At 46.0% G+C, this 24388-nt stretch overlaps 1 protein-coding gene and 1 non-coding gene across 3 annotated transcripts in view; both read left to right on the forward strand.

The window, feature by feature from the left end:
• The window catches only part of Itih5 (inter-alpha-trypsin inhibitor heavy chain 5), an 85784-nt gene that overhangs the window by 49792 nt on the left and 11604 nt on the right, over positions 1–24388 (forward strand). The window contains exons 8-12 of one of the 2 annotated variants that reach the window (XM_058578652.1): positions 13679–13847; positions 17438–17747; positions 20204–20763; positions 23081–23148; positions 23538–23612. In XM_058578652.1, coding sequence (XP_058434635.1) covers positions 13679–13847; positions 17438–17747; positions 20204–20763; positions 23081–23148; positions 23538–23597 — 1167 coding nt within the window. In that variant the 3' untranslated portion in view covers positions 23598–23612. Of the gene's footprint in view, positions 1–13678; positions 13848–17437; positions 17748–20203; positions 20764–23080; positions 23149–23537; positions 23613–24388 lie in introns of those variants that run through there. The other variant, XM_046442363.2, reaches the window with a different exon arrangement.
• LOC124091388 (U6 spliceosomal RNA) lies at positions 19610–19712 on the forward strand. Its single transcript, XR_006851347.1, has one exon. It is a non-coding gene; the product is annotated as a U6 spliceosomal RNA (small nuclear RNA).

Consider the following 24388-nt stretch of genomic DNA (forward strand, 5'->3'; position numbering starts at 1 on the left):
TCTCTCAGAAGTTAGTCAAGTGGATGGGATGAGAGGGGGGGAAAGGATCGGTGCAGACAGAGGGATCACATGTATAAAAACACAGAGGTAGTATTTTCAAGAAAGTCGACTCACTGTAATAAAGGACTTTAGGATTTTTCTGGGGAAAACACAGAACAGTCACAATTATTCAAACCTGTTCTGTCATGTAGAGAGTGGAAAGAAATTTAGGGAAGAGGAAGAGCTGAGGTATCAAAAGATAAATGATGGAGGTGGAATAGGTAGGAACTGGTCTAGTCCTTGGATATGAGATGCAGATTTCTTGTCAGAAAGGGAATGAGTGAGCTCTTGGTTGAGGAAATACATAAAGAAAGAGCGGAAACCAGAATGAATTTAGCTGGACGTGGTGGCACATGCCTGTAATCCCAGTGCCTCTGGAGGCTGAGGCAGGAGGATTGCAAGTTCAAAGCCAGCCTCAGAAAGCGAGACGCTAAGCAACCCAGTGAGACCCTGTCTCTAAATGAAATACAAAATAGGGCTGGGGATGTGGCTCAGTGGTCGAGTGCCCCTGAGTTCAATTCCTAGAACCCCCGCCCTCCCCCAAAGAAAATGAATGCTAGAATCTCTGAAGGTTTCGGTAATATTTTGGATTGGATAACATGAAAATTTGTCTGGCTTCCTTGTTCCTTGAAAGAAGTCTTTTAAGAGCAGGGATGAGCTGTAACAAGTGAAGAACATCAGAGTCTAAGATTGGAAAGGGCACTGAAGAGCAAATGCTGACCACCATAGTTAGTGATGTCCCCCGAGGAGAGTGTCAGTGTCCACATCCCAGGCCTGGGGCTTTAAGCCCACGTGGGAATAGCAGATGAGGCCTTGGGCCTTCTGACCCTTGCCTAGAGCTGGTTCCTTTGAAGGACCACATCTTCAGTGAAATAACAGAAAAAACTTCACTCACTGCTATAGGAAGGCAGCGTAGAAGTTTGCCCAACTCTCAATGGGCTTGAGTGAGGTGTGGGGAGAAGGACTTTCCTACAAAACATGGGACTCAAATAAAATAGAACAGAACGCATTTAGGGTGGTGATTGAATATACAACCATCTAATCAAAGAACTGTCCCATAAGGGAGTGTGAGAGAGTGATAACCCAGAGGCGCTTGGCAGAAGCTTCTGGAGGGACACGGTGAGAGTCAAGCTGCACGGGATCCCCCCAGATAAAGCCTCTCTGAGGAGATGCCCACAACCCTGCAGTCGGACACACACTGGATGTTGGGGAGCAGGAGAGTAACAAGAAAGATTCTTAAGATTGCAGAACTGGGGACAGAAGTACAGAATTCTAAAGGAGGAGCTGGTTTGAGATAAAGAATATTATGCACTGGGTTTTCAGCAGGTTACACTGGAAGTGATGGTATGGTGATAAGGCATGGGGAAGGAAAGCCTGGGGAGAAGTCAGTCCTGGAGAGGTGGACCTGGGAAACCCCTCAAGGGGAGTTGTAGCTACAGTATGGATGAGATTCCTTTAGGGACAGAGGAGAGACTGGGCCTCATAGGAGGAGGTCAGCGGGGCTGGGGAGAGGAAAAGAAAGAGATGGTGAGAAGGCAGGATTGAGCCCCAGATGTACTGGAGGTGGAAGAGGGTCATATGCTTGTGACTAGTCAGTTCTCTAGTGAATGAAGAGATTCCAGTAAGGGTCAAAAAAACCAAAGTCCCTTTGAGCAATTGAAACTACTTTTCAGTGGTGGTGGCCTGCCTATGGGGTGGCATTTCCCATTTTGGGATGACCACCATTCATGTGACCACCTGCCAGGACCTCTAGAAGCAGTTTTTTCATGTTGCAGAGAGTTTGGAGCATGAGACCTGCTTGATGCTATCTGTCTAATGTATCCAGTGTGGTGAGGAGAATGGGAGGGAGAAAATGTTAGAGAGGGTGTTTGGAGTTCCAGATAGCAGACCTGCATCTTTAAGCCAGAGATCCAGGGTGGGCCAAGGCCAGGTCTCAGTCACTTCCTTAGGCATTGTGTTATGATTTGGCACTTGTTGGGCTCTTCTTGTGTCTGACTCAGGCAGGTCTGCTTCTTGAAGCCATTGTTCCTCTGAATGAACTCTTGGATTTAGTGTCCTGGACCTCCAAGGACCCTCTGGGATCGGCCATCTCTCTGAGTTGGGGTGACAGGAAAGAAAGTTCTCATGTTTGCTGATTGAGACACTTTTTCTAATTCTCTGAAATTCCACTTTTGCTAGGATGTGGTCATAATGCAAGTTCCACCAGTCTGCCTAATGACAACAGATGCTAATTGCTCAACTGAGGTTAGAAAGATGGATAAGATGTATCTAATAGTATAAGCATCTGTCATAGTCTGTCCCAGCTGCCCCAAAGTACCATGGATTCGGTGGTTGTAAACAATAGAAGTTTATTTCTCACAGTTTTGGAGCCAGGAAGTCCATGATCAAGGTGGCAGTGGAGTTAGTGTCTGGTGAGGGCCCACATCCTGGTTCACGGACAGCACCTTCCCACTGTGTCCTTATAAGGTAGAAGAGAATAGCTAGCCCTCTGGACTTTCTTATAAGGTCACCAATTCCAATCATGAGGACTCTCTTCTCATGACCTGACTACCTCCAGTACCTCCTAATACCGTCACCATGGTATGTTGGATTTCAATATGTGGCTTTTGGGAGACATCAATATTTGGTCCATTGCACACCTACAGGTATGCCGTGTCAGATTCTTAACTTGTAGAAGAACCATCTGATGAACCAAACCTAAGTCAGCAAGTGAGTGGTTACCAGGCACCTGTCCTCAGCACATCTGTGACTTGTATACACAAGGCTGAGTGAATAAGATGGCAACCAGGAGGAGGGACTGAGCTCATTTCTGATGTGCTGTGCCTGTGCTTGGCTGAGAGGAGCAGGGAGATATAGGGACTGAGGACTCTGAGCCATGCAGAAGAAGATATGGTAGTTTGAGGGAGATGCTAGACTGGAAGAAAATACCTATAACAAAACAGAACCAAGTTTGGGGTCAGGTGGGAGAATGGAATCTCAGAGGTCAGATTCAGTCAGGGGTATTGGAATAATTTGCCCCTTTGCATTCCGTCCACAGCTTAGGTTTTTGAAGTATGTAGCATATATGAAACTTCCCCCAACATACAGTCTAATTATTGGTCAAAACTTTGCCTTGATGCTCATTTTGCTTTTCTTTCCTCGGCAGCTGAGCCACACAATAGGAAGAGATGGAAATTTTCCCTTAGTCCTTCTTCCCCATACATCTGAGGAAACCCCTGCCTTCTCCCCTCTGGACCCTCTAGCTCTACATCCAATCTCCTCACGCACAAATAAAAACCTATGCCCAACAATAAGCTTCATCTGGTTTTATAATCCCTTCGCTCTTGCAACAAAAATTTCCCTCTCCAGTCTCATGGTGACTTTACAGTTATGGGAAAGTGAAAGAGAAGCAAGAATATCATCACACTCCTTGTCTGGGGAGGGGCAACTCCATTTCCTCTAGACATTTCCTTGTGTATACAATCTACATTTGTTGGTAAATTGTGTTTACTTTTCACATAATTGTTCCACAGTTTTGCACTTAGCATGGCTTTTTCACAGCCTGTCCACATATTTGTGTTTTATGTTCTTGATATTTGTCAATCTGTGTCCTGGGAATTCATAGTGAGTCACAGGATGGATGTAAGCTAGGGAGACAAGAATCACGAGAACTGAAGGGAAAGTTGAATGGGTCAAAGGGACCAAGAGCCCAGTCACATAGTCAGTAAGCATGTCAGAACATTGGATGGAGGACACCAATTAAGAAGGAGATATATACACTGAGGTGAGCTTCTTATGGTCTGCACCCTCTTATTTATTTACTGTAAGTGCAGGAAGCCACACCCAGGGATGACCTACAGAGAGGTAGGCTAGGTTCTTGGTAAGGCAACCAAGACTGTAGGGTAAGGTTATCTTCTTGATTAGAGTGAGATTTATAGGATCAACAATGAGTGTAAACACGCATAATACTAACCTACCAGATTGTGAAAAGAAGTAAAAACAAATGTGTTTTGAGCTTTAAGTTGTTTATACATCAAGTATGAAAAATGGATGTGGCCAGACACATTGTGTCTAAAATCCCAGTGACCTGAGTGGCTGAGGAAGGAGGATCTCAAGTTTGAGCCAGCCCTAGCGACTTAGTGAGACCCTATCTCCAAATAAAAAAGGACTGGAGATATAGCTCAGTGGTAAAGTGCCCCTGGGTCAAATCCCCAGTATGAAAAAAGAAAGAAAAAGAAAGGGAAGGGAAAGGAAGAAAGTCAAATGTGCCTAGTATGTCATGAAGAATCAAAGAGAATATTGGCAAAGATTTTTAGAAAATGTTCAGTGACATTATTACATAAATGTTTGGTGGACCAGTCATGACAAGATTTTAGAATTCTCTCCTTGAAATCATCGAAGGACCTGCAGAGTGCAATATAAATTGGTGCTGTCTTTGGTAGGTTAAGTTTTTGTGATCTTGGAACACCATGGTCTTGGAAAACCCCAAATGAAGCATATTTTATACCCATGGACCAGCGACATTTCCTGGCAAGTCATGGCTACTCTGATTTCTGCCATGACCCTGACTTCAAGATGTCTTGAGGCAATTCTGTAGGGGTCCCTATGGGTTGCACAGAGGGATGGTAGCACTTCTGAGATGGTGGACATTTCCTTTCTCCTCATTGTAGTCATAGACAAGTAGTTTAAGGTTGTGGTGAGAATCACAAACTTTGATGAAATCACAGGCTATTTTTTATTGTTGTCTATCCCTTCTAATGGCATGAGTACAGGGCCATACTGCCCACCCCCCTCCAAGAGCAGGAGGTCCTGGGTACTGAGGACCTCTTGTCTGGAAGAAGAAGAGGGACTAATAGGCCACCAAGAGGACAATACAGACTTGCTTTCCTCTCTCAACTCCGGAGTCTGTCATCTCTGCCCTCCTTTGAAAGGTGACCCATAGCCACAGTTTGTCTTGGTTATATTGTTTTCTAGTATTAATTCTCAGAATCTTAGGGCTATTTTTGAGTATTGGCTGGTCACTATTCTCTTCCATAGCCAACAGGACTTTTAGAAAGTCTTTGATCTCTTTGTAAGATTATTTTAAGCTACGCAGCTTAGAAGATCTTTCCCTTGGACACATTGAAAAGGACTGCGTGGACCAACGAAAGATAAAATGTCAACTCCTTGGTAAATATTTTAGAATGAGGCAAGTGATGGGACTAGGTAGGAGAACAGCACCATCATTGTGCTGAAAACATGGGATGGCTGATAACTAATTCCCTCGAACTCGGATTCATCTGTGATGTCATGGGCTCCTGTTGTCTTATGCCCAACAACCTAGGGTTTGTGGTACAAAAGCCTTCTGTGTCGGAGTTGGTTTCCATCGCATATTGTTTGACGAAGACACAGAAACATTTGAGAAGAACTGCATCAATGTGTACCCTGATGGCAGTAGGAGGGAGGGGTGGGCAGCAGCTGGGTTTGTCATGGGCTCCACTGACTGCTGTCTCGGAGGGACTTATTAGATAGTGTTTCTCTCCGTGGGAACTATTCACTTGTCATTCATGGCATGGGGGTTTCCACAGTGGAATGCTCACTCCTTTGAGGGCGACGCCAAGAGCCTGCAGCTGCTTGGGCACAGTTTTATAAGGAAGATGGAAGGAAAGGGTCAGCTCAGTGCAGGGCACAGTGCACAGGGCAGAGCTGCCCTCTGGACACTGCCCTCCCTGGATTTGAAGAATGGAAAGGGGGTTGAGTGCCCAAGAACTCAGTTCTACATTCTACAGGCACCATCAGAAGGGACTTTATAATTTTCTTTCCTGTAGATCCACGGGAGCAAGATGGACCATCGTTAGCCATATTGAATGGTGAAGATTCTGAAGCAGAGTTTACTTTTATTTATTTATGCCCCCCGCCTTGTGCTTGGAAGAATTTAAACAGAGGAGATCAAAAGACTTACTTAATAGTAAACCGAAGGCAGAGCTGGAATGAACTTTTAAGACTGTTTTTTAAAGACTTTTTTTTCCTCTTTTTAATCCAAGAAAAGTACATATAAGAAGAGGAATTCATCACCATAAAATAGTTTTAAGCATAGAGTAATCCCTATCCTTTGTGATTCTAAATAGCTAGGATTAGAAGGAATCTCATCTAATGCCTGTATCCAGGCTAAGTTACATCTTCACAGCACAAATAGTAAGAAATGCATATGTCCTTTTCCTTTATTTATTGTATTCGTATGTCTCTATAGTGCTCTTTTGTCCAAACACAAGCTGGAATTTTAAAGAACTTTGATGGTCGGTACAGAAGGTCTTTCACTGTGGATTGATGCTCTCTTGCTGGTTGATCTAAAGAGCCCTGTTTCCTCTTCAGCACTGTTAAAGAATTCCCTATTTCTCTAGGTTCTAGCCTGGGTGTCTTGCCTCTTCACAGTTGCCCACTCTCCCCTCTTCAGGCTCAGCACCCAGCAATTGCTATGCATGACCTGAGCCTCCCTCCCTTCTGTTTTCACTCCAAATAAGCCCTTGTTCTGTCTGGGAACATAATGATGAATGAGGATGGCGACTTGTTGGAAACTATTTTAATGGCCCCCAAGAGCAAATGTAACTTTCTGATGTCAGACAGTTACCCCCCACTCACTCATCATACCCGGACCCCCCACTGTATTCATCTCCATGGAAACTCTATGCAATACATGTAAACATCAGCTTCATATGCCTATTTCAGAAGATCTCTAGGGAAGACATTCTTCAGTCTCCTGTGGTCACCTATTAATAAATTAATTTGGGGACATCATTATTCCAAGGGATGTATTTGGGGGTTAGTAGGTGACTCTCCAATCTGTAAGGCCAGTAGAGGGAGCACTGTGGACAGAAGGAGTCCAGGAGCATGACTTCCTGGGGGGTATCCAGGATCTTCATTCAGGCTGTTAGTTGGAAAGGGCCTGGAGGTGCACCTGCCTCCTCATACACCTGTGCTGGAAGAGTCTACAGCTCTTCTTCGTTATCGTCCTACCATCTCAGGTGTGGGAGGGATCCTACGGGATCTGGTCCACCCCCTCATCTAACGCTCCTTTACCCTCAGTGCAGTTCAGGCCCTTAGAAAGCCTGGGTTGCACATTCTCTGCCTCTCTGGACTTCCTCTGGTCTTTCTGGAATGTGCTAACCCTGTTCCCTGAACTGTACTCTGGAACAGAGCCTGACTAGGTCTCTGTTAATCTTTAGAGTATAAACACTGGGCAGAAAGATCAGCCTAAGCCCACTCTCCTTAACTCTGCTCTGTGGACCTCACCTTCTCCTCCCTCCCAAGCCTTGTATGGAAGGCAGAGCTCCAGGGCCAATCAAAGAAAGGGGAAGAGCCAGTCAACGGTTGAGGGAGGGTGGAGGCAGGTAGCAGATAGCTTCTGCCCAGGCCCCTCTGGGAGGAGGGCAAGAGGCCATCCAGACAGCTCTAATGCAACTGGAAATGGAGCAACTGCGAGCCGCTGGCCGCCTTCCCTTGGTGCACGCAAGGATACATCGCAGCTGAGGCCTTACAAGGTCATAAGGAGTCTGCAGTCACAGAGCTGAGGGGAGTGGGGTGGAGAGACTGAACAGCCATTCCGCAGCAGGATATCCATCACCATGGGGAAAATACCAGCCAAGGAGCCAGGCCAGTCCCTCGGGGCCCCTCTCGAGGTCTTTAGCACACTATTTAAGGGTCCGCAGGGAGGCCAGCAGCTAAACAAACAGCCCTTTCTGACAAGCATGCCCTTCCCCACCCTCCCTGTGCAGCCCAGCCAGCTCTGGGCCCTGAGGACCTTGCAGGTGGGTTCCAGAGGGCCTTCTCACAGACAGGCCGCCCTCAGCCCCGGACCTTCAGATCTTCCAGAAGTGTAACGCCAAGACCATCTGATGCTCCTGCTGTGTGCGCTGGGTCTGAGTAGCAGGAAGGGTGGGGAACCGGTGCTGCCAGCTCCCTGGCTGAAGCCACCGTGTTGGTGCAGGATTGCACTACAGCATGTCCACCAGGCCACTCTGACCTCCCACACATCCGCCCTCCCGGTATTGGTATTTCTGTCTGTCTTGAGGAGTCTGCAGTCTCTCACATTCTTTGATTTGCTAGTAGAGCTAGGACCCCTTCTCTCCTCTCCCTCTCTTTTCCTCTCTCTTTCTCCTCCCTGCTCCTCATTTATTTACCAATACAAACAAAATATACTCATACAATTCTAATATGACAGATATTAGTACTTTACTGAAATCCTACAGTGTGTAAAACACCATGTTGGGAGTGGGGAAGGGAAGGGGACAGCTGTTTTGAGGAGCTCCCTCCCTATCGAGTGTGACAGGCAGTTTATCAACCACTCACTTATTCAGGAAGCAGTTATCAAGCATTCATTAATGTGCCAGGTGTTCCTGGGTATTAAAAATGGAATGAAAAAAATCCAAAAAGTTCCTGCATTCAAAAGTATGGAATTGAAATGGACAGATAATCAACGTCAGAGAACGGCGTTCTCTTTAGTGTGATGGAAAGAGCAGGAGCCATGCCTTGGAGAGCAGCCTGTGGGGGAGGCGAGGGAGGGCTCTCTTGGGAGAGAATGTATACAGGAAGTGCGGGGACTAGCCACTGTGTGGACTGTGAGGAAGAGCATTCCAGGGGAAGGAACAGCAGGTGGGGAGGCCCTGAGGCAGGAAGGAGCATGAGGAAGCAATACCGCCATGATGTGGAGGTGCCATAGTGTACGTGTGAATCCATGGAGGAGGATCAGGGGAGGAGCCATTGCCTGTCTTCATGGCTGAGTTAGGAATGGCTTCACCAAGGAGGGGCATGGTGGGTGGGTCCTGAAGGACAGACCATGGTTCCCAGGGTAGAGAGGGGAAAGGAGAAGGGGGAGTTTGTGCAGCAGCAAAGTCTTGGAAACACCTGGTGGGTTTAGGGAAGTTGTGGGCAAGGGGCTTGGTGGGGGTGGAGTGGAGTCGACCTCAGTGTTGGTATTGGGGATGGGACCAGCGGCAGATAGCATTAGAAGATGGGGACCATATATTTTATGGAGGATCTTGTATCTAAAAAAGAGAGTAAACTTTATGCTGAGTGCAGTGAGGAGCCGTCAAAGATTTTGTTTGGGCACTCAGGGGCACTCCACCACTGAGCCACATCCCCAGCCCTATTTTGTATTTTATTTAGGGACAGGGTCTCACTGAGTTGCTTAGCACCTCGCTTTTGCTGAGGCTGGCTTTGAACTCTTGATTCTCCTGCCTCAGCCTCCCAACCCGCTGGGATTACAGGCATGCACCACCTTGCTCAGCTAAAAGTTTTTAACAGAGGGGTGAAAATCTAACTCCACAGCAAGATGTGGACATGCTCAATCTTTCCAAAAGTGCAAGTCCTTTGTCACTCCAAGTCCATGCTTGGGAATTTATCTTAAGGCAGTAGTCACAGACACAAAGATATGTGAGTAATGAGCTTCATAACAATTCTGCTTCAATACTCAGAAATATTAAAGAATAGGTACACATATAGCAGAGTATTATGCTACTGTTAAAATTATATGACTTTCATTCATTTATTGACATGAAAAATGTATATGGTATAGTAAATAAAAACTTTACAGCATGATATACATATTATACGATCGCATTTTCTTTAAAATCAAACATATACACATACACACTTGTGTACACATGTAGATTCACACAAAAACCCCTGAAGGGCATGCAGTGTGCCAGTATTTTGATAGTGGTTGTCTCTAGGTGGTGGGATAATGTGAATTTTATATTTTTTTTCTGATCTTTTCAATAATAATATTTTTTTAAAAAAATTAAGAACGACAACAAAAGAAAATGCTCAGATTATAGTCCTGGGGAGGTTTGGGGAGGCGTTGGAATTTGGGGATTGGGTGCTAGAGCAGATGAGGGTCAGGGATGGGGTGGAGAGAAGATTTGGCATGATGCCCAGGTTTCCGATCTGGACCTTTGAGTGGCCAAAGGTGCCATTCCCCAAGAGAGGGAGCAGCAGAGGGGACACAGGCAAGAGTCAGAAGGTGAAGGTCCCAGTTCTTCATGTTGTTGAGTCTGAGCTGCTGGTGGGACATGCTGGGAGAATAGTTGTCGGGTTGATCTGGATCTAATGAGAGAAGCAAGTTCTGGAGATGAGTTGGAAGTGGGCAAGACAGAGACTGGTGGAGGAGTGTGGAGCTGGGACTCAGCTGAGACTATCACCCTGTGACTCTTTCATTGAAAGGTGGCTGAGGCCTAGCAGAGCCCAAGGGAGCACCAGTCAGCTTGGGGAGACCCAGGGTGTGCGGGGGAAAGCCAGAATAAGAAGAGTTTTAAGAAGGAGGAAGCTGCCATCTTGGTAGAGCATCTCACACACTTAAATGTCTTCCAGAACTGCTGGCCCATTTGGGGTGTGGATTCTGTTTATGGTCATAAGACACTTTGACCCATTTCCTGGGAATGGGAGTCAGGTTTATGAGGGGACAGGAATCTCTGCTGCCAATGAGTGTCCCTCAGAGGAAAGCCCACACCAGAAGGAGTTCAGGGAGAATGGAGGAGGCTTCCTAGCCCCAGGAGAGAAAACAGCACTTCCACAGCCCTCTTTTCTCCTGGAAGAACTGGGAGTAGGAGGCAGTCCTCTGTAGGATGAGGAGACAGATTTAATGAAATACAGTCATTGTTCTCGTCTCTGGGTGGATGGGGAATTCATGCAGTGCCTTCTGTAAGGATGTTATAGGAGATGAATCCATTAATTGCTGCCAAAAATGAAATGAAAGAAACAAAGAAATAAACAGAGCTCAGAAACAGAACTGGAAGGGATGCCAAAATGGGCTGCAGACTGTGAGGGTTATAGGTCAGAGTATTCTCAGCCCCAGCAGGGTGGGGGCTGCAGATCCCACCGCTGTGGGTTGAGTGTTGGTCCTGGTGTCAGTCTTCCTGAATTCCAATCCAGGCTCCTGTGGGGCATGGCGTTTACTCCCTCTGTGCCTCAGTTGCCTTATCTGAGTAATGGGAACATTAATAGTCACTTTACCTCAGGCGGGCTGTGAGGATTAGGAGAATCAGTCACCCCAACACAGGGAAGCATTTGCACTCAACATGACATTTATTGTCCCCATCATCATCATCTTCATGCTTCTGATGATGTCATTAACTCTGCTGCTTCCTCCATCTGGGAATGAAGAAATGGTAGAAGATGAGGAACTAACGTTCAGCAGGGATCACCAGGGAACATTACGTGAACACTTGCTCAGACTAGAACCTCCTGGTTTCATAAGCCACACAGGAAAGAATGGGATGTACCATTTTAAAAGTAGACACGTCCAGAATAGTATTCTAAAGTGGATCTGGAGGTCCCAGTGAAATTCGGAGCTGGGCCACGGGATATTACAGTGAGCAGGTGGACACAGGATTGAAGAGGAGGACAGACAAGTGAGGAAGAGCGGAAATTTAGAAGGGGAAATGTAAAAAAAAAAAAAGTGGTCATTTGACACAGAGAGGTGGAAGCTGTAATACTGCCTGAATCTGGGGAATGAAGCAAAGTCAGAGTCATAAAATCTGGGGAAAGACCTACGTAGTATTTCCGAGGGTCATATTGCTCTTTACTGCCAGTCATTCTGGAAATAGCCTCTCCAGACTTCCTGCTTCCCTAAATTCTACCTCCCACCAGCTGGCAAGTAACAAGGTCCCTTTCACTGTCTGCCGGGCCCTGTTTGAGAACCTTTCATCTTGTACCTGATTTGACCTTTGAGACCAGCTGATGGGGTGGGCGCTGTCACTGTCCCAATGAGGCACAGTGAGATAGGAAAGAGTAAGAAAGGAAAGATGGCGCTCACTGCATAGGGCCCATGAGAGATGATGAGGCCAGCCTCAAGTACACACCGTCACCTGAAAGGGGTCCGAGGAGGTCCCCCAGAATGGAGGAGGGGGCCTCAACTCAGCCCTGGCAGGTTCTTGACTTACACCACAGAAAGGAATCTCAGGAGATGTCAAAAGAAGCACAAAGATTTATCTAAGACATCTAGATATATATCTAGGAAAGCTAGCCATAGAGCAGGAGGCTCACTCAGAAGGAGCATGGGCATCTTAGAGTGAGACTTTTGGTGTCTTGGGCTCTTTGTCTTTGTGTGTGAGTGTGTGTGGTGGCAGGTGCTGGGATTGAACCCAGGGCCTCATGCATTCCAGGCAAGCGCTCTACCACTGCGCCATATCCCCAGGCCTTGGCCCCTTCTTCTTAAATAGTGAATCTTCATAAACAGTGAACATGTGAGACTGTTTCCCCCTTGGCTTTATTTATTTATTTATTGGCAGTACTGGGGATCAAACCAGGGCCCTTGGGCATGCGGGGCAAGCACTCTCCTGATGAGCCACACCCCCAGCCTTCCTTGGCTTTATTTAGTCTAAAGAAAATATATTATTTAAAGTAGCAGCGTGCATGGCAGTGACCCTCTAGACTGAGAATACTCTGAGTTTTCTAGAATTCAGGCCTGGAGGGACGCAGGGTGGCAAGCAGCGATGAGAGTGTTGGCCGAGCTGCTTAGATTGAAAGTCACACCTTCCATTCCCCCTCCCTGTTGGTCTCCTCCCTGCCTGTCCTCATTTATTCTATCCTCCCCCACAGAAGACCACCTGGCTCTGAAGTCTGTGACCTTTAGTGCTGTAAAAAGGTGCTGGTGTCATTGTCATGGCAATGGTGTCATGAAAGCCCCTAACTTGAGAGGCTGAGTCTCTCTAAGCGCCCAGCCTGCTGTCCGGGGACGGCTGTGCTTCCTCGTGGTGTCTGGTGGTGGACTCCAGAAACTCCTGTCCAGACTCTAGAGTTTTTCTGGTTTTGCTTCCTGAGGTTCCTTTCTCCTTTCCACAGGTCACGTCAGACCTGAGCGCACACCATCGCTCCAGCCGGCATCTCCCGCACTCGCCTCTCCCCTCTTCCCTTGGCTCCGGCCCTGCTTCTTCATGGCCGCTGCTCTTCAGGGTCCCCCTCCTACTCCTTGCAGCTGTCCAACCCTCTAAGCGCCGCACTCAGATTTCTGTTTCTTTACAGAACCTTCTCATGTCATTCCAGTCCATGGCGATTTCATAATCTGCTCAATTCCTATGGCACTTGCTGTGTCTGCCTTTGATTTGAGGGTTCCATCCTTCATTCACCCACCCCCAGCATCTCCTAGGGTTACAGGATGAATGAGAGCCACCTGCAAACAGCTTCCAATCCAATAAGGGAAAGAGGCATAAGACAAGTCATCGTCACTCTGCAGCAGGCATTTTATGACCTGAGTGTTCTGGGGACAGTGCCAGCCTAGAGGAGGGAATGATCAGCTCTCTTTGGAAAAGTTTCAAATAGAGAATTTTGCACACTTGTCTGGGTCTGGAATAATGAGTAGAGGCTTGCTGGGTGAAAGATGGGAACAAAGCAGCTGCGAAGAATATTCTGGGTTAAGAGAACGGCAATTATGAAGGTATACCTTGGGCCTGACACACCTTGACTGGCAGCAGCATGTGACCTGTTACCTGTTCACCACCGACTCATGCCTTGTATACAGTTACGCCATTGTTTAGCGAGGTCACAATTCCTTCTATTTAGCCAAGAGCCCTTTACATGGCAGGTACCACTCTGAACCCTGGGATAGTTCCTTGTGGGCAGTTTCCAAGCCAGGGAGCAAGTGGACTAATGCCATCCAAGTGACTGGTTTGGCTTCTGTGTTTCCTAGACCAAGGATGCCCTCTTCACCATTCTCCATGACCTCCGGCCCCAGGACCGCTTCAGTATCATTGGGTTTTCCAACCGGATCAAAGTGTGGAAGGACCACTTGCTGTCAGTTACTCCCCTCAACATCAGGGATGGCAAGATCCACATTCACCATATGTCACCCAGTGGAGGTAAGAATGGTTCCTGCCTCCCATAGTAGCCGCAGCATAATCAAGCTAATTTTCTGCCAAGAGACAAGAATTTGAGAGCTAAAGGTGCTGACAGGACAGAGGGTAACTGGTGAGGGCTTTCTCAGGAGCTTATGATTCTCGGAACACCAAATTTGTGAATTCTCCTTCCTCAGTCCCCAGACTAAGTTGGTCAGCTTAAGGGGACAAAGTACCTAAAAGGTGGTTGGAGGCTTTCCTGGCTTCTCTCATGGATCCTGGACAAGGAAACTCTTTTTATAAATTGTTCTTGGGTGGAGAGTTAAAGCCCAGTGAATGGTCCATTTGGATGAGGGCACCTTGAGCAGAAAGATGGCACTGCCCTGCGGAACTGGTGGCCTTCAAGGCAGGGTCTTCAGAGTGGGTCACCATGGCCTGGGAAGTGCTATGAATGTGAAATGGGCCAAGGAGGATGCTGGGCTCTGAATCACTGTGTGGTCATTCTGAGCATGGCCCATGTGCAGAGTGTTCAGAGAGGAGAATTCTAAGCCAGGTGCAGTGGTCCACACCTGTAATCCCCGTGACTCCAGAGGCTGAAAAAGGTGGATAGCAAGTTCAAGGACAGCCTCAACAACTCTGAGACCTTGTCTCTATATAAAAAATTTAAAAAGGGCTGGGGATGCAGCTCAGTAGTTCAGTCCCCAGTATCAAAAAATAGAGTTCTGAGATCAGAGAATCAGAATAATATGTTACCCATCTGTGCTACCTGTAAGTTTTTTCAACTCCGGACAGGGGCTGTGTCATGAATACTGTGGACACATAAAGAGGTGCTCAGTGCTGGAGTGTTCTGTGGGGCCGAGCTGTCCCTGCTCCCTGTCTTGAAGACCCTTTACAGAGACCCATCTTATGAAGTTGTCACTGTGGTTAACTCCACTTTGGTTATCTAGAAACATGTGAAACAACTCAGTCTTCTCCCAGTTTTCATGTATTCATAATTTCCCATCGAGGACGAAGCCCTGATTTTCCAGAGGAGCCTCACCTGGAACTTGGCCTTGCTTGGCCAGTGTCTGACTTAGCCTGGCATTTCCTACCAGTCTCCATAGCAGCGTGGTCTAGAACTTTTCTGGTGTTGGATGGTAAAGGTAAAAGATTAGATTTAATTTGATAGTTTTTGTCCACAGAAGAAAGTTGACAAGGCTGTGAAGTCCTTGTGGCCTCTAGTACCCAGCGTGGTTCCTGACAGGTACTGCATCCTCAGTGAATATTTGCTAAGTGAACTTATTTTAATGGCACTACTTACTCTTCAAATGACAAGTGTATGTTTGGCAGGGAGGTGATAAGTAACTTCAGATAACAGCTAAACTGTGGACTATGTTCCTTTGGAATCTGAACCTTAGAAACCTGGTTAGTTTCATATATATATATATATATATATATATATATATATAAAATTTTATTTATTTTATTTTTTTGGTAGGGGGCTAGGATTGAACCCAGGGGTACTTACCCCTGAGCCATATCCCAGCTCTTTCTTGTGTTTTATTTAGACACAGGGTGTTCTTGAGTTGCTTAGCATCTTACTAAATTGCTGAGGCTGGCTTTGAACTCTTGATCCTCCTGCCTCAGTCTCCTGAGCCACTGGGATTACAGGCACACTCCATCATGCCTGGTTCCTCTACTTATTCTTTTTTAAAAAAAAATATTTTTTGTAGTTGTAAATGTACCACATGCCTTTTTATTTTATTTGTTTTTATTTTTATGTGGTGCTGAGGATCAAACCCAGTCCCTCACATGTGCTAGGCCAGTGCTCTGCCGCTGAGCTACGGCCCCAGCCCCCCTCTACTTATTCTTGACCCTGCATTGCCTCAGCCTCTGCAGGTCAACAGTGGATTAATCTGCTTCTCTCTGAGAATGGAACCTCAGAACTAGGAGTGTAGATTCTGAAGCCATACTGCCTGGACTTGAATTCAGCTCCACTCTCTATTAGACAAAGAACTTCCCTCTGCCTCAGTTTCTTTGTAAAGCAGAGATAATAATGGGGTTGTTATTGGGGTGAGATGAGTTAAGATTTTTAAAGTGCACAGAAGAGGCACGGCAAGCAGGAAGTCCTCTTCAAGCATCAGATGTGGCCATGATTTTTACCCACTTGAGTAGCTCCCTTGCTGGTGCGCTTGGGTCCCGTGAGTTCTTGGTTGCTGAGTGGACAAGAGATGCCCCATTTTAACGTAGGCCTGATTCCAAGCCCTGTAGTTCCTTTGGCACCCAGGTGCAATCAGGAAGGCTAAATTGATGGCTTGGCCCTGGCTCTCTTTGGCTTTGAAGTGGAGAGGGAGACTTGGCATCATTGCTAAGTGCCGATTAAAGAGCATACAAACACCTGCCAGTCAGTCCATGCCCACACACCCAGAGGCCACATGAAATTAGATGGGCGTTAAGAAAGGCAAATCAATGATCCCAAAGAAGTGTTGAAGATGGTTTCAGCTGTAACTCTCCCTTCTGTTTAGACTCTGTGTGCATCTTAGCAAGAATTATGAACATAATTGTCACAGGCATAGATTTATCCTTTTTTGCCAGAAATTCTGGAGAGTATAAAGCAGTGGGGAAAATGATCTGGTTCTTTCAAACATGGTACATTTTGCAAGGTGTTTGGAACAGAAATCTATGACTAAAAATAACGAATTGGGTGCTTAGAATGGGAAATTTCTTTGGTATGTAAATTTTAGCTCAAGCCATTCAAAAAACAACAACTAAAGGAAATAGATATTCATGCTACAGTAAGAAATCTGTTTTCCTTGATGGTTCAACAGTGGTAGCTCAGTTGAGTGATCTTCCTGGCTAATCCAGAAACCTCATTTTAGCTGATAGTTTTAACCTAACCAACCAAACCACCCATCTCTCTCCACCCACCAAGCAAATACATATTGGTACCTACCACACACCCTGCCCCAGGACTTTAATCAGAACTGCTGCTGCTGAGCACCTTTTCTAAAGGAGAGTTTACAGAATCAGGAGGTATATATATATATATATATATATATATATATATATATATATATATATATATATATATATCCGTGCCTCTTTCCTTTGTGGCTTCTAACAAGCAGAGGTAACCCTGAAGAGGCAGGAGTCAAGAAAAGGGACAATGAAGGTGACTCATTACTTCTTCAGTCAGCACCGTCCAGCCTGGGCAGCCTTTGAAGCCATCTGACATGGTCTCCAGTTGCCCGCGCCACCCGCCCCCCCCCCCACCTTTTCATTCTGTGATCCTTTCTTCCCTCTCTGACTTTCTTTCTTTGAATCTCTGTATCTAACATGTTCTGCTTCTTTTCAATGCTGTTCTAGGAATGTGGCAGCCATTAATGCTAAGATAAGGACTTCTAAGCCCAGGTGTCATTGGGTACCTTGGGGAAAAGGTTTGCCAGTGGGATAACACCTTGCCATTTAGATTTATCTGTAAGCTGAGCCACCCACATATGCAGGTGATCTCTTTTCCCCCCACAGCTCAGTCCTGCTGGTTGATGCCTGTGTGGCCGAGTTCTCTGCAGCTCTACACATGTGTCAGGGTCCGGGTGGGTGCAGAGGTGTGAGCTGTTCTGTGTTGCTCCCTACAGGCACAGACATCAACGGTGCCCTTCAGACAGCCATCGGGCTGCTCAACAATTATGTGACCCACAACGACATCGAGGACCGGAGTGTGTCCCTCATCATCTTCTTGACAGATGGGAAGCCCACCGTTGGGGAGACCCACACCCTCAAGATTCTCAACAACACCAAGGAGGCCGCCCGAGGTCGGATCTGTATCTTCACCATCGGCATTGGGAATGATGTGGACTTCAAACTGCTGGAGAAACTGTCGCTGGAGAACTGTGGCCTCACCCGGCGCGTGCATGAGGAGGAGGACGCTGGCTCGCAGCTCATCGGGTCAGTTGCCTGTCTTCTCGGGACGAGGAGAGGTTGAGGGGGCCCAGGATTGGATTCCTTGTGAAATTCAGAAATGAGGGTGATCTCACACCTGCCGGAAATGCCAACTCCTTGTACTGGTAGATACTGGGTGTTTTGAAATCAGGCAGGTTAGGGGTCCTGCTTTGGGACTTTATGACTGTTTCCTCATCTGTACAGTGAGGGTCATGGCAGGCTGACAGTTGAATGAGAAAGCAAGTGTTGGCACAGTGTCAGGTATGAGGTGTCCACTGAGCTCCTGTAGTTACAATTGCCTTCTTAATATTTTGAGTTTATTTTATAAGTGGTTACATTTTAATTTTGAAGCAAAGTGACCCATTAAAACTGGTAAATACAATACTCAGATTATTATATTGAGGTGGAAAAGAAACTAGATCTTGGGTCTTCTAACACAAAAGTACCTTCCCTCAAGCCATGTTGCCAAGCTGGGCATGTGACTTTGCTTTTTTGACTCAGATGCCAGCGTCTGCATACAGTACCTTTCTCTGTGTTGTGGCATATGTGGTAAAGGAAAACTGAGGTGAATTTACAGTTGTTCAGTAGCCATAGCCAAAGAAATTTATTCATTATCAATCCTGCTGAAGGTCTCTCAGGTATGCAATAAAAACAGGTGGTTGGTATGGGACTGGCTACCATTTTTTTCCCCAACATTTTAATGAAAGATTTAAATGAAAACCCTGATTACTTCCTACCATTATAAAAAATTATTAGATTCAAAGAAGGAGAATCAAATGCTCTGATAAAAACAGGGATTCAGTAAGGAATTCATAAGCAAAAGCCACCACATTGAAACAAATCAACTTCACTGTCACACTACTAAAAATAATATTGATACATTTACAGAGAACTCAGGACATGCCGGGCATCTCTACCTGCCTTATGTGATCCTCACAGAAGTTCTAGGAGATAGGTATATTACATAAAAGCCAAGTGGCCACACACAGTGATGAGAAAATGCAAAGACTCAACTAAGAAAACTGCTCATTTCTCCCACCTGTCAGCTGGACAGGATCAATTCTGCTCCATGAAGCCACTCAGGGACCCAGGCTCCTTCCATTTTATGGCTTTGTTCCCCATAGGTGTTTTCCTGAGCTGCCAGGCTGAAATTAAGCCAGTATCCTTTGTTTTCCCTGCCCAGGTAAGGAGAAAGGAAGGAAAGCCAACACAAGCTATTTTGTTTTTAGCAAGTATCTTTGAAATTTCACAAATCACTTGTATGTATAATCCATTGGTGAGCTCATGGTCACATGGCCATAATTGGCCCCAGTGGAGGCTGGGAAATTGCTTTTGTAGGAGGATGGACAAATGCCTACTTAGAACTCAGTTAATATAAAAGAAGGGGCGAATGGACTTGGGGAGACAGCTGGTAGGCTACCAAAGTAGTACTGTTAATATTCCAATTTTATGGCTGAAGAAACTGAAGTTAGAGAGGTTAAGCCACATGTTCCAAGACACACAGTAAGGAAGTGGCTCTACAGCCTGTTCTCTCTACACCTATGGAAAAGGGATTTTAATTGTGGCTTTATCAAGAAGCAACCATATAACAGAACCCCCCCACCCCGCCATACACACACACACACACACACACATGGGAAAAAAAAAACCTAATAGAAACAAATGTTGCATCACATAAAAGAACCACATTAAAGTCAAGGCCAGAATTCTCAAATCTAATGTGCTGCTTAAAATTCATCTGAAATGTGTATTTGGTTTTAAGAATAATATTTTAAGTGGCTCTTTGAGAAACTCAGGTGTGTATCAGGAATTTATCAGGAGTGCTTAGGACTTTGAAGTTGACTCTCATGAAGAGTGATTCATGAAAACTGCTTGCTTTGACAGCAGGTATACTAAGGTCGGAACCATCCAGAGATCAGTATGGCCCCTGTCCAGGATGATACCCAAAGTTGTGAAATGTTCCTTGTTTTTCAAATCGCATCGTTTTATGCATCTTTAAATATGCCACAGTGAAACTCACCACTCTGTATAATTAATAGGCACCAATTTAAAAATCTGGTGGCTGATTAGGTAGCATGAAACGAAGACTGCAGGGAACCCTGGGCAGAGTCGTTGGAGCATCTAAATGGCTTTTGTGTTGAGGATGGATCATCCTAATTCTGTCTTGCTCCAGAAGCAAAACTGAGGCCTCTGGCTGGAAATTTGAGGGGGACGATTTTGATCGACTCTTAGGAGGGTCTTCCTCATCATCAGAGAGTAGGTAAAGGGGCCTGGAAGCCTTAAGAGGCAGTGAGTGTGGTCTTGCCAGAAATGCTCAAGCTCCTGCTGAATTACCTCCCGTGGGGCATACTGTACTGGCTCTAGGGTGGGACTTGATCACCTCTGGAGTCAGATCCACCTGTGAGGTGTGGACTCCTCGCCAGGGCTGGACCTTCATTCTCTCTCTTCTGCTGCTGCTGCAGGTTCTACGATGAGATCAGGACACCCCTCCTTTCTGACATCCGCATCGACTATCCCCCTGGTATAGTGGAGCATGCCACCAAAACTCTGTTCCCCAACTATTTCAACGGCTCAGAGATCATCATCGCGGGGAAGCTGGCGGACAGGAAGGTGGAGCAGTTGCCCGTGGAGGTCACCGCCAGCAACAGTAAGAAATTCGTCATGCTGAAGACGAAGGTGCCCGTGGAGCCCCAGAAAGTGGGGAATGATGTCCCAGGAAGCCCCAGGCCCAAAGGTGATGGCCAGGGGGACCCCAACCACATCAAGCGTCTCTGGAGCTACCTCACCGTGAAGGAGCTGCTGAGCTCTTGGGTGCAGAGTAATGATGAGCAGGAGAAGGAGCAGCTGAGGCAGAGGGCCCAGGCGTTGGCCGTGAACTATCATTTCCTCACCCCCTTCACATCCATGAAGCTCAAGAAGCCGACTCTCCACACTGGTGGGCTGGAGGACATCCATGGCATGTCTGCTGCCACAGGCCCTGAGATGGTGATGCAGAGCCTGCGAGGAGCCGGCCTGCAGCCAGGTAAGGCAGCTCCAGAAACCTGAGCTCCTGGTGAGGCTGTGGGGACCTCCACAAGTTTATTTATTTATTTTTTATCATACTATAGTTTCTTTTAATAAACCAGAACCCTGCATATAGCAATAGCCTTCAAAGAGTATCTTTGATTTTTGTATTTGTATCATTATAAACTGTGGCTCTTGAGAAATGAGAAAAAATTGGCATGAGGCAAAAAATGCCCATCAGTCAATCATCAATCAGTTGAGGGCCCACCACATGCCAGCCAGTACTGGAGGCCCCGAGATGAGCCCACAGCTATGTTCTGCTTTAGTGCCTTTCAGTGTCCTGAAACACATCAGAGTTGTGTTATTGTGTGCGTGGGATCGATTTCATTTTCTTGAGAAAGTTTTTTGAAGAACCAAGCTAGGGAATCTCGAGAGAATTCACCCTGGACACACCTGCCACTCAAAATCCAACAGAAGCCTCATGCCCAGTCAGTGCCAGTGGACAGGGGGACTTCGCAGAGACGGGAGCAGGAGAAAGGAAAAGTAGTAAAACCAAATCAGAGGGTCACAGTCTAGGTCATGTCCACCGGTAGAAAGTGGCACATTGGTTGGGTGTGGTGTTGTGATGAGGCCGCTGTCAAGTTGCCATCTCCTAGGAAAGGGGACTGAAGTTAACGAGCCCTGGTTAACTGCTGTCTCCTTTATTCCTCACACTCTGAGCTCTGGGAAGCACCTGGGTGTGGCAGAGAGAGCATGAAGTTAGGACCCACCAACCTCCTGACCTGCTGTGAGACCCGGGGCAGGTTCCAGACCCTCTGAGCCTCCGTTCCCTTACTGGGAAATTGGAGGTGGTGACAGGTTCCCTGAGGGCTGCTGTGAGTATTAAGCACAGAGTGTCTTGGGCATGTGACCAGTGTTCTGCAGATCTTAGCCCTCCTCTCTATGAGGCACATCATCGTGTGAGAAGCTCATCAAGAAGCTCAGACCCTTTCAGACAGGCGACACCAAGCTGTGGCTGTGTTAGACTGGCGCCTGTCTGGGGAAGCGAGGGCCGTTTTCATTCTGATAAAAGTCAAGCTGCAGGATGCTGTCACTTCGCACGCAGGAGACTCGTCCCACATCCAAGGAAAATGGCTATTTGAGCAATAAGGACCTTACATAAACTACTCAAGTCTCAGTGGCTTCAGGAGAGATCAGAGGCAGATGACCCAAGACCCAAAGGACCCAGAGCGCAGATGAGGAAATAACCAACTGATTGTTCAAAGGAGAGTTTTGGAGTAAGATTTTTCCTGAATCGTTAGTGATTTTGTAAGACAATCTTCCTGTCGTTAATGCTCTGATGACATTTTAATTTTAATTTTTTAAAGTGCCTGTTGAAACTGACACTTCTCAAAGCAATCATCTGGCCTAAGGACTTCCCCCTCCTTCCTGGCCCATCTGCGCTCTGCCCATGTCGTGCTCTCCAGGGACCAGAATTAGGAAGGGGCACTTAAAACCCATTTAGAGATTTTGATCTTTAATTTTATTTTTCTTTTTAAGTACTGGGGATGGAACCCAGGGCCTTGGGCATGCTAGGCAAGCGCGCTGCCACTGAGCTACGTCCCCAACACTGTTGACCTTTAATTCCTATGAGGGGTGAAAACAACTAAAGAGGAGTGTAATTTTGCTAATGCACCATATGATATTGGTTTTATTTATAGAAATTAATTTACTTTTAGGTTATCATTTAATTGAATATTTTTTAAGGTACATTTTGAATCCTTGGTGTTTCAAAATGTTTTCTGAATTAAGCTTACACACATAGCTCTGGACCCTGGAATATAACTGTCTCTTTTTTTTTATTGCAGTAAAAACTACATAACATAAAATTTACCATCTTAACTGTTCTAAGGGTGCAGTTCAGTAGTGCTGGCTATATTCTCTTCGTTGTGAAATACAGCTTCAGAAAGTTTTTCATCTGGTGGAACCAAAACTCTGTATTCCCTAAACAATAACCCCCTAGTCTCCCTTTACCCAGAACTGTATCTTAAGTGTGATAGACTGTTTCCCCCCTTTTATGTAAACAGAGATCACAGAAAAGAAAAATACTATCTAAATGCTAAACCAATAACATCATCAACCATCCTTGCTTGTTTCTTTGGAGGCCAGACTTTCCCTTTAAAATAGATGATGTTTTGAACAGTTTTTGTTGTTGTTGTTGTTGTTTTTGTTTTTTATTCTTGGTTACAAATGTATCTGAAAACTGAATATTTCTCATCTCAGCCTGCTTCTCCAGGGCCTCTAACAGGATCCTCTTTGATGAATAACTACAGTGTTCTCTTCCTTCTCCTTTTTAGGGCCCACTCTCAAGAAACCATATGACCCAAGAATCAAAATCTCTAAAACATCAGGTAAAGAGAAGGAGGTGGTTTGGTGAATGCGTTGGGAACAAGGGAAATTTGGACAGGGGCCACCAGGAGCACATTTAGGTTAGCAGTTCACAGAACAAGGCATCGTGACTGTATTTATTTAGCTCAGGCCAACAGAGTGCATGCTGAGAACCAGGACCATCTTTAAGCCATTACATAAACACCGTGGAGAGCACACAGTCCCCAGGAAAGCCTGGCGCAACAGCCCTGGTGGAAGAAGAGTCGAATAACAGACATCTTCTGTGCTTAAAAGGCATTGGTTTCAGGGGTCTGGAGTGTGTGTGCTTCCAGCCCCTGGTGTCATGAATACAGAAGTGGTATTTTAGAAATTTTTGTTGAGGTAAGCAGGATTTCGTTGTCATTGTTTTGTAATCCCAAACTTCAGAAGGAAGAACAGATTAAAAACATCATAGAGTTTCCTTTTGGCAGCTTCTTGGTATTATGATAAAAATGGAAGAGCAGCGTTAGGGGCGCTGGGCTTTTATTTTCCAATGTACACGTCTTCCCTTCTAAGTCTCACGATCCCTCTGCCAATGTACTGTACGTGCAAATTCTTAAATCCAGGGACGTACTAGAGATTAGCTATGGGGATGAAATGCGTAGTCTCTCATGGATAGAATGCAATTCCTTGAACATGTGTGCTTTGTGGAATGCAAGAAAACCTTCCTCTTGGATGCTGCCTGCAGTAATCACTTTTGGACTCCTCTTTTTTGGAACAAGCAGAATCTTTCCTTGTAAAGGGATTTGGATGATTTAAATAGAAGTGGGTGTCGTAGTGTGTACAGAAAGTCTCAAAGTACTGTCAGAGAGTGCCAAAAATGTGGGAGAGAACTTTTGTTTCCTCTGGGTATCATTCCCCTCCACCCACCATCTGAAGACAGATACCTTTTATTTCTTTATATGTTGCCATTCACAGGGGACATGAGGCACTTCACAGTGAGAGTAGCCAGATTTTCTCAAGGGATCTTCTGAGTGATGCTGGAGGCAGATAGAGTTTTTCTGCAGGTATAAGGAGGATGGGAAGTTGTTTAGAGCTTGAAAAGACCAGACTTCTCCTGACCCAAACCTCTGCTGTACCTAGGCGCATTCTCATGCATGTATACACATTCACGAAAAACAGAGAGGGGTTCCAAAACAGGCTGTGTCTGGTGTGTAAGTCAGAAAGTACATCTCCAGTCCAGTGAGAGAAGGGAATTGATGTAGACTCTTGGGAAATAGTTGATCTGTACAACAAGA

Source organism: Marmota monax, unplaced genomic scaffold, assembly GCF_021218885.2.
Source record: "Marmota monax isolate L192 unplaced genomic scaffold, Marmota_monax_Labrador192_F-V1.1 WCK01_AAM20220418_F8-fsc00072, whole genome shotgun sequence".
In the NCBI taxonomy this organism is placed as follows: Eukaryota; Metazoa; Chordata; class Mammalia; order Rodentia; family Sciuridae; genus Marmota; species Marmota monax.